The sequence below is a fragment of the Aythya ferina genome (assembly GCF_964211825.1).
Source record: "Aythya ferina genome assembly, chromosome: 1".
NCBI classification, from domain to species: Eukaryota; Metazoa; Chordata; class Aves; order Anseriformes; family Anatidae; genus Aythya; species Aythya ferina.
Window position 1 is genome coordinate 32179500 of NC_140296.1, and position 17058 is coordinate 32196557.

Sequence of the window (17058 nt, forward strand, 5' to 3'; positions counted from 1 at the left end):
AGAGGTTTCCTTAATCATAGGAGAAAAAAATTAGCACTTGTCCTGAAGTCAGGTCAACATGATGTTTATACATACCATAGCTACCAAATGTTGATTTTGCGCTGCCTCTCGTTCCTTTTAAACAAAGCTGGCTGAGCAGCTAAACTATCAGTTCTGTGAAATACTCATTGGGCAAGGCTGTCACATTTAGTTACAACCAGTAATACTGAGAACAGACATCAGGTGCTATTCCACACATATGTGTCAGGAGCTACGATTATATTTGCGTGTTGATGAGAATATCTACAATTAAAATAGAAGAGTTGAGGAGAGGGAAGAAAAATTCTCTCTGAATCTTCTTTAATGTTTAGTAGTAATGACATTTTCAGACATGTTGTCATTGCTTCTGCAAGACATAAAATAAAAAGAACAATATTCTAGACAATAAATCATCAGTACTTAGCAGAATTGTTCACCTCTCCTTACCAGCTGATATGGAAGCATTTATTTATTTTTGCTGTGGATCAAAAGGAGTGCTCATGGTGACGTTCAATTGATATTTATTCTGTGGTTTCCTCCATTCTTGTGGTCTTCCTCTGTTTTTCTTTCTGCTAATAAAAGTGGTGACGAACAATCCTTTTTGAAGACCGTAGTGACATAGAGGGAAAGCAAGGTTAAAAAGTAGAGAACAAGAAGTTATAAGGGCATGATGCCAAGAGCAAAAGAGGGATTAAAGATAATAGACACAAGGGAGAAAGAAGAGCTGTTGGGTTGGACTAGGTAGAACTCGCAGCTCCAAAATACAAGGACCCGGTCCCATAGCTGATGTCAATTCTCTCTTTTCCAAGAACCTACCCATATTATTGTTCAGCCCTTATGCTGATCCAATTCAACACATTAGAACGTAAGAAAGAACTCCATCAAGAAAGTGATTTTTTTTTTTACTGGACTGAGTTGAATTGTCTCAGCTGAGTCAGGTGAGCTCCAGAGTTGGTAACAGCACGGAGGGCATGGGGATGAGGGTTGAAGAGAGAACTGCTTTCCTGTAGAGATACAAGAGTTTATCCCTGGACTTCTATTTAAATGACTGCTTTACGGTCAGAATTACTGTTTTCATCATAATTGCTAGGCATGCTGAAGAAATGGTTCCCTAAAATTCCCATCTTTATAGTCATATGTTTGGAAATCTTCTTTCCTTAAACCTTGAACTTTAAAATTGTTGGTCATATTTGCCACTCCATAGACAAGTGTTGTGTCATTGCTTCTGCTAAATATTTACGTTTCATCCTGCAGCTCCTTCTTTCTCCTCACCAATTTGTGATTCCACTGAATGCAGCTGAGACTCTGTGGATTTTAAACTTCCATGTGAGCCATTAGCTTATACACGAGGAAATAAAGACTGATTTTTGTGCCTTTTGGTTCTATTGCAGACCATACATCCATGCATTGCCATAAGTATTCTCCAAGGGCCCCAGCACGCTCCAGCTGAATTAGAGGCATTTTTGCTACCGATGCCAAGAGGAGCAGCCAACATCTAGCAAAAGGAAAAAGTCACTTTTAAGTGCAGTGCCCTGAAACAGTGCAGATGGACACGTCTGTCCGCTCTGGTTTATTGGTAGAAACAGAGCTTGTAATGTAAACCTCAGCTACTGGATCCCTCCCTCCTTCTAGGCAGCAGTCCAAGGTGTATTTAAAGTGAATTTCTTCTTGACCGTTCGACGGAGTGTCTCCAGATCCTCCTCAGCTGGTGGTGCAGTGTTGACGGTGGTTTCCTATTGCATTTTTAACCTGACAAACTTGCGGGCCACACAGCTATTTAAACCAATAAACCCATTCTGCAAATATTCTTCATGGAAAGACTTTTAAAACATTGGCAGGTACTCTGGTGCTGCCAGGCTGCAAGGCTTACAAGGCACTACTCCTCTAAGTGAAATATGGACTGATTTGGGACACGAAACCTTGTCTTGCTGTGCAGAAGAGCATCCTAGGACTGATTTACACAGGCATGGGTGCTGCAGCTTCAGTAATCTCATGGTTTTCAAACCATAGCCCCGCGATACCTACACACCCATGGATAACTTCTGAGGCATTCATGTAAGACAGGAAAGAAAGAGAGACAAATTTACTGCAAGTAGGATAAAATTCACAGGACATATGCAGCTCCACTGGTAACTGGAGCTGTAGAAAGGGGAGATTTGCAAGTCAGAAATGGTTGAAGACTTCTGGTCTAATCAATCATTTCCTTTCACCACCTCAAAGATCAGGAGTACCCCCAAAATATCGATCCTGTTGAATAAGTGCCACGTGTTCACAATTAAAAGCAGATGTTTTATGAAATTTCATCCTGCATTCTCACTGGTACTGGTCTTAGACAAAAGCTAGAGTGTCAGATCCCTGCCCATGGAAGCAATCTGTAGCTTTTAACATGTAATATCCAGGAGTCTTCAAATATGTTTTCGTCTGTTGAAATAACAGTTCTTCAAAAAAGAAATATTACTAAGTGGTTAAAGTAGATACTGTGTTTAAAACCCAGGAAAGACAAACAGAAGCCCATCAGTGCCAATACTGTAGCTGAAGGAAAGGTAGGGAACCCAAAATTAGGCAGTTGTGGAGGAGAAAGATGAAAACTGTCACAGGACAAGAAGCTTAGTTGCCAGCCAGACCAGTACTTGGGGAAACCAAACTCCTTGGGCCACACAGCAGGAATAGACCCGAGCATCATCGATACAACTTGTCCCCAAGCTCCATGCATCACAGCCCTGCCCATGGGGTGCTCTTTTGTAGGGTAAGCCAGCAGTTAACACACCAGTCTATTTTATCCTTCACACTGCAACTGGAATTGCCTGTTATAGCAAATTGCTAAACTTGTTCCATAATGAGGACAGCTGCCTAATTAAAACTTGGCTGAGACCATCCATGCATTTTTACATAGGCTGCCTAACTGCCATCAGACACACGACAATCTACATGTGCCACCAGTCTGTGACCTGTAGCTCAATCGACGACATCAGAAGAAAGTGTGTGTGACTCACAGCAATATAAATGATTTCGAGAAACTGGAAAAAAAAAATCCTCTTCCCCCAACCTTTTTTGTAGGCTTTATACCTGAACCTGGACCACAAACTGACACAACTCCTTACCTTTTTCTCTCTCACTCAGATTAATGCACAGTGGATGCAAACTCATGGACCACCTCACTGACACCTATGACCTTGGCCAAAGCTGCTAAACACTGACAAAACCTAAACTTACTTTGTCTGACCCATCATGCTTCTAAACTTTCTGCTTGTGAAATTAACCTCCTAAATAGGAACACAATGTAACCAGTTTTCTCTCTCTCTGCCTTTCAGGAACCTGAGACAGTAGCTCGAGGAGTTTTGAGCAGACATATTTAAATAAATTATTTACTCTGAAACACATTTATGGCAGTTTAAGTGTCACCATTTAAGCAGTCACTATTGTTCCTGTTGGGTTAAAAGTCACCGAGACCGATTGGTGTGATTGCAACCGATATTGAAATCACTGGAAGCAAAGAGTTCAGTGTAAGCTTCTGTCTGCAGCAAAATATGCAAAACTGCTCAAGAATTTGAAAGTTCTGGGTCAAGGGACTTTGGCCGAGTGTTGCATGGGAAAGGGAGAAGAGTTCAGGTAAGGAGAGGGATGGCAGTGAGTAAACAGTGAGTATAAAGAGATAAGAAAGCTTCATAGCTTGACCAGATTCAGTTTGTTGCCTTTCTGAGAGAAGATGAAAGGAATAATGAAATGTATTATTTTTATCAATCCCTCTTGGAGCAATAGTAATTTTGATGTAGATCTGTTATTGCCTTCAATGGCCTTCTTGTGATTTCAGCTTCTAAACATTTTTCTTGTGCATGAAATTTCTCTTTCAGAGGAAACTGAACCAGAAGACTGGCCCAAATGTACTCCAACTCTACAGGAAACATACAGGTCCCAACCAAAAGCTTGGACCTGGAAACTGGGAGATGTTTTTCATTTGTTTAATTCTTCTCTGCTCAGGAAAGTAATCTCTGCATGTTTGTATTACAGAGCTTTGGAGGTTCCTAGCACCACCTCTATTTCTTCTTCAGATTGATGTAACTTAAAATAGATTTTATCTTGCTTGGGTCAAAAGAGGCAACTGGTGACAACCTAATTCCTGGTTATATTTGCAGAAACACTTCCAATATTAAGCTGCATGGCAAGTCTTTTTCTTCTTTTCCTCAGCAGTTGCCAGTTTAAAAAAAAAAAAAGCAATATCCTACAAACAGACCACAAAGTATCTAGACAGTAGATAATGGTGGCAGTGGAGAGATATAAAAAATAGATAGCTTCAGATAGCACAAACCAAACTAAACTGCTTGTAAGCTGTGCTAGTGTTGCTGAATCTTGATGCAGGGGGATGGATGCTGTCTGGTAGATTTTTCCCTGCCAGTTCAAAGGAGCAACCACTGGCCAAACTGAAAAAGGTGGTCAAAAAGTCAAGAAAACAACTGAAAGTGAAGAAATTAATGATCACCAGAGGTCTTTTCCAATCTAAACCATTCTGTGATTCTATGAATTGCCTCCCTTTGACTCTTCCTATTCTCAGAAAAGCAAGGTTGTGTGTGTGTCCTCTGCATGGGCAGATTGCACAAAAAATGGTTCACAAGACTGAGTGAAACAAAGAAGTTTGTGTGAGTTAACGCACTGGGCCATGAACTGGATGGAGAAGCTGAGTCCTTTACCTTTCTGCCAGTTTTGCTTCGAAACTTTTCGACTATCACTCCATCAACACATTTGTACCATTTCAAATATGAATTTCAAATACGAATGTCTTGTTTTCCTTGTGTTTTTGCTCTGAATTGTTGAGAAATTGAGGAGTTCAGATTGCTGAATGCTGTGCTACTTCAAAAAAAAAAAAAAAAAAAGGCTTTGTCTAGAGAAGAAGGAATGTTGACTCAACAGCAGATAGTTACATGCTAGAAACAAAGTGAAATTTAAGCTTTAAGTCTTGTTTTGTATTGCATGAAAAATATCTAACAGACAAACCACTTTGGAAACAAATTCTAAGTCTTGTGAACTGAAACATGCAAGGGAGCTCATATAAGACATCTCTCCTAATTCATCTCCTCTGTAAGTAAACCAAAAGGCAGTGAAATTTTCAGGCAGACGTGTTTTGCACCAATGTTATTTGCACTGACCAAAAATTATGCATTTTGTACCTTTCCTGTTGGGATATTTCGCACAGCCACATTCATGTAGCATGTTTGACTCATTCATTTTGTACTTCTAGAGCTTTAAACCTGCCCAAGAAACAAAGATCATAGATTGAATTGATTAATAAATTAATGAAATTACTTGTGGTCAAATGCCTGGCCAAAAAGATACTAGCCATATATAAAGAAAGAAACGTGTTCCTTACCTAAGAGGAATTCTTCTTAGATTTCACTAGGGGCAATGAATATCCTCTGGGTGCTTAGTTGGTTTTCGTTTTGTTTTTTTACATTTACATGGGTTTCTATTTTGTCTATCTTACTTGCCCTTGTGTAACTAGACAACTAGCTTTGTCTTTTCCATGGCTCAGGAGCATCTTTCTCTTGTATTGAACCAAACTCAAGGTAACTCAGACCAGCACAGTCATAAGAACTGGGGAAATCAGGAACAACAGGGGATGTAGACTGTTGTTCCCATCTATCCTACTGAAGCCGGCTGAGAAAAATCAAGTTTTACCCCCCTTCCATGCTCTGCTGGCCTTAAGGCAGTGGGAGGTGGGAGGAGAAGCCAAGACCACTTGTTTGCTGAAGGCATGTGGCTGCGTATGTTAGAACAGAAGCGCGGCTCTTCATTTATTTGTCTTGCTGTAGTGTCAATCATGGGCCGGGACCCCATTGAGTCAGTCACCGTACAAATGCGGGACAAAAGCAGTAATCCTGGCGCTTTGGTTAGCCAGTAAATCACCCCCCTTTAAGGGATAGGGATTTGCATATTTATGGTTGGGAAATAACCATGCTTTAGTACATTGGAGCCTCTCTTGTTAGGAGTGCACAGGGGGTTGTGTAGGCGGGAATAAAAGGATCGGTGTTACAGGCAGTGACCACTACCACATCCAGCTCTTTCCCCTGAGACAACCGCATTCAGTTTAAGAATAATTCTTAAAAGCCTTGGGTTCTTTCCATTTTTCTCAGCCTCAAATAATTTTTCTGACAAGCTATAGCAGCATCCTGTCTTCCTCACAAACGAAAGTTAAGTAAACCGTGTTCTAATTCTCTCAGCCGGGGGGAAGATCTGTGACAGCAACTTCTTCCATATGCTCGTTTTCTATTTTCAACTTTTATTTCATAAATAACAGGCTTTCAAAACTGCCTAGTCCGTGCTGCCCAGCACCCATTTATTAGTTTTATTTCTACAGCGGAGGATTTGCATCACGACTCAAGTCGGAGCATTCACAAAAAAGGATGCCAAGAGATAACAGAAATAAAATACCACTGCAAAACACAGGCTTTGCTGCTGTAGACACATAAAAACGCAACTCTCTGCATCCAGGTTTATCCCGCTATGTTACTGAAAACTGTGTGCCTTGGATGCATTACATTACTTAGGCTGTGAGTCTTCCTTAAAGCACACGTCCAAGAGCACATCAAACTCGAGTACATAGTACCACTTCCATAGCGTTGTATTTGGCTTACTACTTGACACGGACATGAATTTCTCATTGTGTAGAGCATGTATAACCCACACCACATACAAAGAGACAACAGAGGGAAAGAGAAGGAGAAAAAAGGTAGCCAGATCTCCTCAGCCAACTTGTGTCTTGGTGGGTCATGGCCAGTAAGGCCACCAGGCACTGCGGTCCTCATTCCTCAGGAAGACCAGGGTTGTCCATCAGGAAGACCCATGCATGGCCACAGCCAGGGCTCTGTCTGAATGATCCCAGAAGGAGCATGGTTTCCTCCAGAAAAGCACACTTTATGTTTGGAGGTGAGGGAGAGGAATTTGTACGTTCCCTGAATGGAAGAAGAAGAAAACACTCATATCCTGGTTCACTTCTGTGTGGGCTGCTCCTCAAATATTTGATTAGACAGCACCATCTTTCCACTGTCTATCTACACGTTCCTGCTAGACAACCAGCCCACATTTGCTGGATTAGGTCCCTGACAAGCTGTTGATTCGGCTCCATTCACAGAAGTGAACAGCAAGTGCCAGAGCCTAAAGTGGGGAGAGAGACTGGGGGAAGAGCACAGCAGAGGGAAGACGAAATGCTGCTCCCCTTTTAGCAAGGAACTGTCAGAGAGTCTCGAGAAGCCCTGTGGATCTGCATCTTCCAGCACATCAGAGGTGTGAGGTATACTCTGAGCTCGTTTGAACTATAATCCCACGTGGATTAGCTAAAATTTAATTGAATATCTCCAGCAACAGTTAGCATGCTCCTTTGGTCCTTCTGTGGACCCTTTTCTGTCTTTCGCACTACAATTTACAGAGCCAGGTCTCGTGCAGTTCTGTTTGCTTGTGATTACGGATGGGTTTTATGGCAGTTTATTACTTGTGGTGTAAACCCTTGAAGTAGGACGCTCTGTTCTCCTGTGGGGAGAAGAGGAAGGCAGCGCCTGCTCTGATCCCACTTCCTGGCCTGCATTGAGCTGGGCCATTTATTGTATGCCATCCGTCCTGGAAATGCCATGTGTTTCCTCCTGCTGCCTCACTGCATACCTAAAGCACTTCTGTGAACCTCTCAAAACACCAACCTCCTCTTAAACTTGAACGGAGTGCTCTCAAAGGCTTTGTCTAGACTTGAGATATACAGTCTGAGGGGTGAACAGACAACGTATCTAGTCCGTGATAAATTAATTAGAGCAAACATTAATCTGCCTCTCCTCAGAGGCGTGAGGGGAGTGAGACAGGAACTTGGTTGACTGATGCTTTCAGCGTATGAAAATCCCCCAAAAGGTGATTCTGGCCATCTGGGGGCTCAAACATCATTTCCCTGTCTCTGTTCTCATCCAACCCTGTTCTCGACTTCAAAACTCCACATCAATGCCCAGAGACATCTTTGCTATACAAATACGAGTCCGATTCAGTCATTAAAGTACACACAAAGCACCAACAGCCTCTCCGGCACCTCAAAGAATAAAAGACAATAGGCATTTTCCTGTGTTGTCCTACTACAATATCAGGAAACACCTGAAAATAAACAGCTGGCTCTAGCCTTTCATTACCGTATTTTGGGTGTCAGACTTCCCTCTAGTGGAAAATCCATGTAGTGGCCACTTTTTATTAAAACTTAACCGTTCAGACACGAAAAACAAATGTCAAAGGTACATATAACGATGCTGGTGAAATAATACATGTTTCATTTTCAGTTATTATTTACATTTAGACCAAATTAATTGTCACTATTTAAAAACAAAAACACTGTCCTGGCCAATTCTGGACTAACTGCTGTTACCTGCATGACAAGAAGATACAGATTTTTTTATTAGGGCCTGGGTTTTTGGAACAGGTTTACGTCCTCTGATAAAGTTTGTCAGCTTTGGGGTACATCTCTTTGCCTGTGTGTGGGAATGAGAAGGAAAGAGGCAGGTACAGGGGCGAGACAGCAGTACTGCTGCAGGTCCCTGCATGAGCCTGGATGTGGCTCAGTCAGTCCTCAGGACATTTATGTTGTTCGACAGAGGGAGTTGGTTTGTGCCGGGGTAAGTGGCAGGGATTTACGAAAGAAGTTCACAGTGAAGCAGCTGAAAACAACAGATTTTCAAAAATTCATAGAACGAGAGAAGTACATAAACTTTTACTGTAATTTAGAGCAATCAAAATTAACCCATCAGTAATTTCATATAAGAGGCTATGTAAGACGCTTTGAAGATTTTGTAAAGGTCAGTAATGAGAAAGCGAAGCCCAGCTAACCTATATATACAGCTAGGCTTCATTTATATATATATTTGCATATATATATATATATTTAGGTATTTATATACCTAAACAATACAGCAGAAAACTTAATCATCATGTAACGTAATCAAAACATATGAGAGCAAAGGGGATAGCAGCAAACAGACCTAACCCCAGTTCAAGTCTCAGCCATGCCCATGCCTCCTTGCTGGTTAATTACTCTAGGTACAGTCTTTGTACGTCTTCAGAAATCCTGCTGCTAACACCATTTTTTCAGCTCCTCCAAGAAGACCAAATAGGTCTCTGGACTAAGATTCCCAGCACTGTAGGAAACTTTGTGCCAGTGAAGGAGGTACAGTATTTTTGACACCCAGCTAGCCAGCATTGAAAAAAAAAAAAAAAAAAAAAAAAAAAAGGAGCAGTAGCAGCTCATGGTTCAATGTGCTGCAGTGAAGCCCGAGAAGATGCCTGTGTGCTCCCCAGTGACACGCTCCCAGTGCAATTGGAGAAGAGCTGGCTGGTCCCCAGGGCTCATTCTCCCACTGCTTCCCCCTGTGCTCGTTCCAGTGATCATCCCGTCCTTTGGGAAGCTCATTTGCCTCATTAACCACCAGAAACTGAACCAACCAAAACCAAATAGAAATGTTTTTTTAGTTCAGCAAGCTGAATTACTAAACCCTCACTAAACAACCCTGAACTAATGCTGCACAGCCTGCCCAGATAAGCAAGGTCCTGCATTCTGCAGCCAGCCCTTCCCTATACTTTCACTGCATTTGCATGTTTTCCTTCTGTCTGGACAGCAAATCCCATCTTTAGGTAGATTTTTTTTTTTAGATTTTTTTTTGTTTTTTTGTTTTTAACAACTCTGCCAGACATTTCAAACTTGAATCAGGAATGAGTTTCAAAGACCTTAATATAACAACATTTGTAGATAATCAGTACTTCGTTCGCTGCCCACACTATTCAATTTTCCTTACTAAGGAGCAAACGTACAACATGTAAGCTTTGATCAAGAAAAACTCAACCAGTCCTTACCACAAAGAACATCTCCAATTAAAACACGTAATATATAAATAGCTTAGTTTACACAGGACCGCCTATGGACAGCCACAGTGTCTTCAAGCTACTTTGCTCTTTATATGCATTAATTGATGCCAGGCCAGAGATGCAGAAGAAAGCTGTAGCATAATACAGGTCAAGGGGAAAGCCTATGTGCTGTTTGACACTCCTTCCACCTTTCTGTTTGTCACAGGAACAGGTGGTGCTGAAAGTAAGAAATATCCTATGTCTCAGCCCTTGGTATTCTCTTGACTTGCCTCATTTTAGGACAAACAGTGTCAGATCTGATAAGATCAGATATAGGGTGAGATTCCTCTGGGATAAAGGAGATCTGAGACTGTTCAGCTCACAACTTACCTCTGCAAGCTGGCAGTATTTGGATTGTCCACAAATTCTTGATGCAGCCAAGCAATTATGTTGATGCCAATGGACTCATAAGGAAAGGGAAGCTGCCTCTTGGATGTCACATTTGCAGGTTAGGGATGGGGGGAGTGCAACAAGAATGATTACTACTGACTTTCAAAGTGGATTCAGTGACTTTCGAGATGACAAATGAGGTCAAATGGCAGGGAGGAAAAAAATTGATGAACACATGACAGAATGAAAGAGTTGAGCAAAGAATTGAGCTAGGCCAGCTGAATGTATTTTAAAGTTTATTAAGTTATAACGTGAAGCACTGACTTGACATGTAGACACTATTAACATTTATATATTACAGCACATTTCCTCTTGTAAGACTTCACAGGCTTGTTAAGCTTGGTGCTTTTTCCAATTCATACCTACTGAAGAGACAGCAAATCTCACAATATTTAAAAGAAAAAACCCTTTTCTTGGCACCTGTTGTTCACCCTTATGTGTATTATTTTTCCCAGACTACCTTACCCGTTCTTTGCGATGGTTTATAGGATTGCCAAACATTTGTTATCCCAAGCAGCTTACACCTGTGATGACAGCCCTGAAGCAAACTCAGCAGCTTACACCCCTACCAGTTTCAAGGGAAAAATAAGCCACACATGGGGTGACAGAAGAATCAATATCTCTTAAAATAGAGTTCTCAGAAGTGCTTCTACAATTCTATAAGTCCAGAAGTCAAAACTATAAATCTACTTCCTCAAATAATAGAATGCTAAAAAGATACCCCAGGTATTTTTGCTCCAGTCTGATTTGAAGCATATAGTTCACCAAATACCAGAGGGCTGGTGGAAGTCTTACCATTCCATCTATAGTGCTGCACCCCTCTTCTGAAGATCTGAAATAAATCTCTAGCACCTTAGGTGTCATTGCTGAAAGACATAGAAAGACCGTACCAATTAACTTATTTACCTTATGCAGGCTAATAATACACTTCTAGGGTACAAATGAGCCAAAACAATTCCATTATGGTCAGTTATCTTTCCCTATCTGAGGCATCTCTGAGGAAGCTGTTCATCATCAAACAGCATAGTGAGTACCTGAGATAAAAACATCCTGCCACATTTCTAAGAGTAATATATTACTATAAAGAAACATACCTTAAAAAATAATCACTGTCTTCAGCACATTAACTGCTGTAAGTGAAATGAAAAACCTAATGAATGTGGAATGGACTGCAGTTTGATGTCTATAAACACAAAAATTCCAAACCAAAGGCAAGTGTGTACAAAATAATTTATTACAGCATAACATATGTTGGCAATATTTTACAGTGAGTTTTCCATTCAACAATTTTGAATCCAAACAGATGACACACAAAGGAGAATTTTAATTAGAACAGTTTATTTGTCTTAATAAAATCCCCTCTTCATGAATGTATATTTGCCTTAGAGGGGCTAGTTAATATTACTGAAATTATTTACATTGCAGTGAAATAAAAACAAAACCGATCGAATGATTCCATTACAGTTTTCCAGAAAATGGATTTCCTGTACAAGCCACAGTATAGTAATGTTTTGATAGCAGTTCTTATAGAATGTAAAGCTGTCGTATGTAGCCATTTTGTCCAGCATTATGCTTTAAATACGTATATTAGAGTCAAACTTCCATTTTCATGTGTTGTATATTTAATATTTACTGCACCAGAATACAGAGTAAGAAAAAGGTTCATTGTGATTTGTAGTCTTCCTCTTTGTGCTCCCTTAAATAGTTTTAAAATATAAAACACTCCTCGGATACTATTTGCTTTGCAGCTCCTAAAGCAATAGTATTTAGGCATGAGAAGTACTGGAGTATTGGCCATAAGTCCACAACTAAGACTTTTAATGGAGGTAACACAGTAAACTTAGCAGTGAGTTTAATGATGTAGAGAACAACTATATCCTCCATTCCTGTACCTTACGCATTTGCCCAAATTTGGAGCAGCATTTTTTTTTTTAAATTTAAGTGACAGGAAGTGAACAGATGGGGAGAGAAACCAGAAGAGAGAAAGAAGAGTAAAATGGACAGACAACAGTATCAGATTCATTGTATTTTCAGGGAATTGCTTGAGAATACTGGAACGTAAAACATTAAACCGACCATAAACTTAAGAAAATGATAGTTATGGAACACAAGGTAGATAGAATACCGTTTCCAAAAAAAAAAAATAAACCCTTAGTTTTTACACAAACCTAATCTTCAAATTCATCAACACTGGTTCCATAAGACACACACCTTACAAAAACATGCAAACCGCCAATGTTCACTGTGCTTCAAAAGAAATCAAGATGACCAAAGATAAAATAATAAAAAAAAAAAAAAAAAGAAAAACAGTAAAAGATGAAGAGGGCAATTCAAGCAGCACTTCTGTCTTAATCTGCTAAAAATGCTCAAAAGAATTTATTAACAAGATATGATCACATTTATATGCATATGTAATGACACTTATGTGAAAGCAATCTTCAACATCCATAATTTTTTGTGAGGGAGGGCTGATGGATTATTAAAAGACTTAAAACTGTACAAGTATAAACATGAAAAATGGTGATTAAGGATAATGTTTACATAAATATTGGCAGTTTTTGTTGGGAGAAAAAAATAACTAATAGTATAATCCATTTCATTTAACTATCCAAATATTTCATTTTATACCTGTTAAAGATATTAAAATACAACCTGGAAAAGTAACCCTGATCCATATCCAGCCAGCATGTAATGACAGTCAGAGTTTTGTGTGTGTGTAGGTAGCTAGACACACACGTGGGCTCGCACACGCTATTTCATATTTCATTAGACAGTAAATCATGGTTAATGGCTGTATGATTCACAGATGCAATGCTGCTATCGTCCTCATTTGTGGCAGGCATAAAGGCAGATGTAAAAGGAAACAGTTTATGACATGCTGCTTGATATTCTTCACATTGAGTGTGGCAGCTTCCGAAACTGCCATCAAGCAGTGCCTCGAAAACCTTTGTTAACGTCTACAGAAAGAAAATTAACAGTTAGTAAGTGGGATTTACAGTTGTTTTATTACTAAAAGGATGTGCTGTTAAACAATACTAATCTGAACAAACAGGTGCTCTGTTGGTATTCAGATATAATTACTTCAAAACAAGTTTAAAAACAACATTCTTTTTAATGTTTATCATGGAATATAAAACTGTGTGATAACATACATGATAACTATACATTATTTAAGACCCCATATATTTTTGTCTCTAAATACTGTATCTTTTACCTTCACATTTTTGTCTCTCATATTTTTATCCAACCTGGTAGCCACAGCAATAGCTTTTTCTTGTCTTGATTTGTCCAGGAAATACATCATTTTTGCACCTTAGCACAAGGAAAAAAAACCACACATTTAGGTAATATCATTCCTAAATGCAATACTGCATAGGCAGACATACGGGATCCAAAACATTTAATGCGAATTAGGGCTTAATTTTAAATCATATTTTCCTTCATTATAAATAACTAAAAACCAATGAAACTAAAGCTATTTTGAAGTTCATTAGGAACACGGGGACTGAGTAACATGGATTGCTTCTCCAAAAATGAAATGCATTAATGATCATGACTAAGCTCTTCAAATCAGCAGGCTAAATGAAATCCATACTATAAACATAACAGTGAGTAAGAGATGTTTCCTCAGAGATACTCTGATTAATACTTCTTGAAAAAGTACTGGAGATAAATGAATTAACAGACTAATCCAGTTACCAAACAATTTTGGAACACATTCTAGAAGAACGCCATAAAAATCTGTTTGTATGGCAGAGAGCAATCCAAAGCAGAGCTACTTCACTCTGTACATGATTAAAAATTGTATGCACTTTGTACATGACAAAGTACATGTTTAGTACTTTGCTTGGGCTAGATAACCTTGGTGAGAAGATGTTGTATTAATGTAACCATGCAGTTTATTGGACCACAAACATTTTAACAAAACTGGTCTGGGCATCTCTGCAAGATACCATGTTGCTCTGTATCGGCATAATATAAACTCTTAGTTTGATGAAAATGTGGGCATTCCATGGACTTTTCTTTTTCAAAATACAGAGTACAGACATATCTCACATCTAATCTACTACAAGGAACACAAGTCTTAAGAAATCACTTAAATAGAAAAGTTAAAAACCCACATTCTAAGTGTATTGCCTCTTCTTGTTCAACTTATTTCCCAATCATTAAATTTGCTTTCCTAATTAAAATAAGTTTCATAGTTCTTAACAGCTTTCTGTACCCAGAATGGTTCAGAAAAGAAATTACCAGACCAAATATATTTGGGTTTGAGTTATCACTGTCAAGAAACATTATATTTAACCTGGTTACATTTGTTTTAAGTCAGGGAGTTTATGTTTTAGAAGTTGAAAAGTGTTTAAAATTCTGCCTATGATATTATTACTAGAAACTATTTTAGCTAAGAAAACTCACTTGGAAACTCAGACTTTGGAACTTTGCATTTTCAAACTTGGATTAGAGATGCCAGTTAAAGAAGTTTTAAGTTATGCAGTAGATGAATCAACCATTTTAAACTTGTGTCAACATAAACAGAAGACTGACACAAAGTCCTAAAGCTACAAAGGATTTTATTTCCTTCCAGAGCTCACTTTTAATCCTCGTCCCAATTTTGTTGCTGCCTGTAAACTGATGCACTGTTGAATCACAGTGATCAATGGACTCTAAGGATATAAAGGGGCTTTTACACACTTGCGTCCCTCACCTCTGCTGAATATCTATCGATTTCACCTTCAAAGAGGTCCCTGACATCTCTCTAAGATGGGTGCCACCACCAATGATCTAGCTTGCTTTCTTCTCAAAGACACTACAGACATGAAGTGTCCAGGTGTTATAGTCCCGGCTTGTACAATTGTTAGGACAAAGTGACCGTATTATTCCCATAATAATGGAGGACAAGAAAGCAGAACCTGGAAAATATCCAGTTAGATGCCTAACAAGGTAACAAAAGCACAAGAACACATCTGTAAGAACCTGTAGCAAACACCTGCTGAAAAACCTGCAACTTGATTTCCCAAATCTTGAACTTCCTCACAGGAAAGGGTGCAAGTATTTCTTTCAAGTCACTGTACTGAAACAGAGCTCTTTTAATGGACTCCAAGTTTGGGGTAACTTGCCTAACCTTCCTTTAAGCAAGATGACCCATCTTCTGGAGCTAACATTCTCTAGGGATTCTTTCAGAGCCTGGGTAATTTTTACAGTGAGATTTTTACTAAGTGAGATCAGTACTGTTCTAAGCACTTTAAGCGCCTGATTGATTTTTATTCCACAACTTTCTGGACTCAGGAGAAGTGAAAAATTTCAATTTCAACTTCCTTCCACTTAGCTCCAGCAGTTACTCATACTTTTTCTATGCAAATAGTATGAAAGTGACATATGTGCACATTTTCATTGTTGCCTACAGAGCAGAAAAACAAAAGGAACAAGGTTGTCATCATATTTTCTTCACGCTGTTGCTACTTGACAAAGCTGTGAGAATGTGTGAGATACATCCCAATTAATTAGAAACCAGAGGGGGAAAAACATTGTTTCTAATATATAGGATTGATTATTATTACATGAGATAAACATTGCTGTTTTATATTTTCTAATTATTTCAACACTAGAAGCTGAAACAGGAGGGATGACAGTGCTTCCACACTTGAATACCTATGGTGGTTTGGTAGCTTAATTACACTTTCTAGAGGTAAGGAGCAGGTTCATCATGCATCTTATGAAGTGAATGACTTGATGTTTTTTTTTGTTTGTTTAAAACAGTCAAAGAAGGCAGAGGAAAAAAGGAAACATACAGTAAGCTCCTGGTTCATTCCAATTTATGGTTAATGCAGAAAAATGTTCTTGATTTGAATCACTGAAGTCAACTCATTTCGAAAACATTACGAAGTTAAACAAACCTGACAGCTGGTGCTGAATGGAGGTAGCATTGTGTTTGAGAAACTCTTCATTAAAACTTTCCAAATTTTTATTAACAAAGATTTTCTGCATTTCTTGAGTTAGGACCTTGCTCACAATTTCTGGGAGGTTACTATGGTCAGATACTGGAAAGAGAAAGGGTAAGAGAGAGATGGAAAAAAAAAAAAAAACAACTTTTAAATAACTGCAGAAAACAATGTGAAAACGCAAACATCACTGTTTAAATCCGTTTGCTTTTTTTTTCTTTGCAAATTTGTACACAAACAAATTCTAGTTCAACAGTATTACAAGTAAGCACAAGCTTTAGTATTCACAAAACAAATCTGTCAGATTCTGATTATAATTTTGAAAAGTGTTCATTTTGCAAACATACACATTGACTAGTAGCATATGCTTTCTACAGTTATTTTAGTTTAAATCACTTAATTGGGAATGAAGCCAACAAGAAATACGCAATCAATACACTGTCGTATGCATAATTTCTGCTATCAGCCTAAGAAATTTAAGGCTGTATATTTCAGCTGAAAAACAGATTCATATGACAAAATAAAGCACTGGACTTGGTAGTACATCTTCAGAGCAAACAGGATATACATTTAGGTAATTATCAGCTCTAGTGTCTTTGTTTACTTTCTACTCTTTGTAGCTTTTTTTAACATGCCATTTTTTAACAGACTTTTAAGTCAACTTAATTGCACTTAAAATGCAGAAACATTTACTCAATTTCATTTTCAGCTCTATAAAAACATTATAGATACGTTTCTAGATGAATCATTCATATGGGCTCTCTGCCATGTCTACTTGCTGCTGCCTAACACAATAATGCTG

At 38.8% G+C, this 17058-nt stretch overlaps 1 protein-coding gene across 4 annotated transcripts in view; it reads right to left on the reverse strand.

Moving 5' to 3' along the window:
• Positions 1 to 11536: 11536 nt before the first annotated feature.
• Positions 11537 to 17058, reverse strand: part of NAA16 (N-alpha-acetyltransferase 16, NatA auxiliary subunit) — a 63203-nt gene continuing 57681 nt past the window's right edge. For all 4 annotated transcript variants that reach the window (XR_014689786.1, XM_084510049.1, XM_084510048.1 and 1 more), the window contains 3 exons: positions 16212 to 16355; positions 13535 to 13632; positions 11537 to 13277 (listed from right to left, as the gene is read on the reverse strand). Coding sequence is in view for 3 of the 4 variants with exons in the window: in XM_084510049.1 (XP_084366175.1) it covers positions 13077 to 13277; positions 13535 to 13632; positions 16212 to 16355 (443 nt within the window). In the remaining variant the exon portion in view is untranslated. The remainder of the gene's footprint in view (positions 13278 to 13534; positions 13633 to 16211; positions 16356 to 17058) is intronic.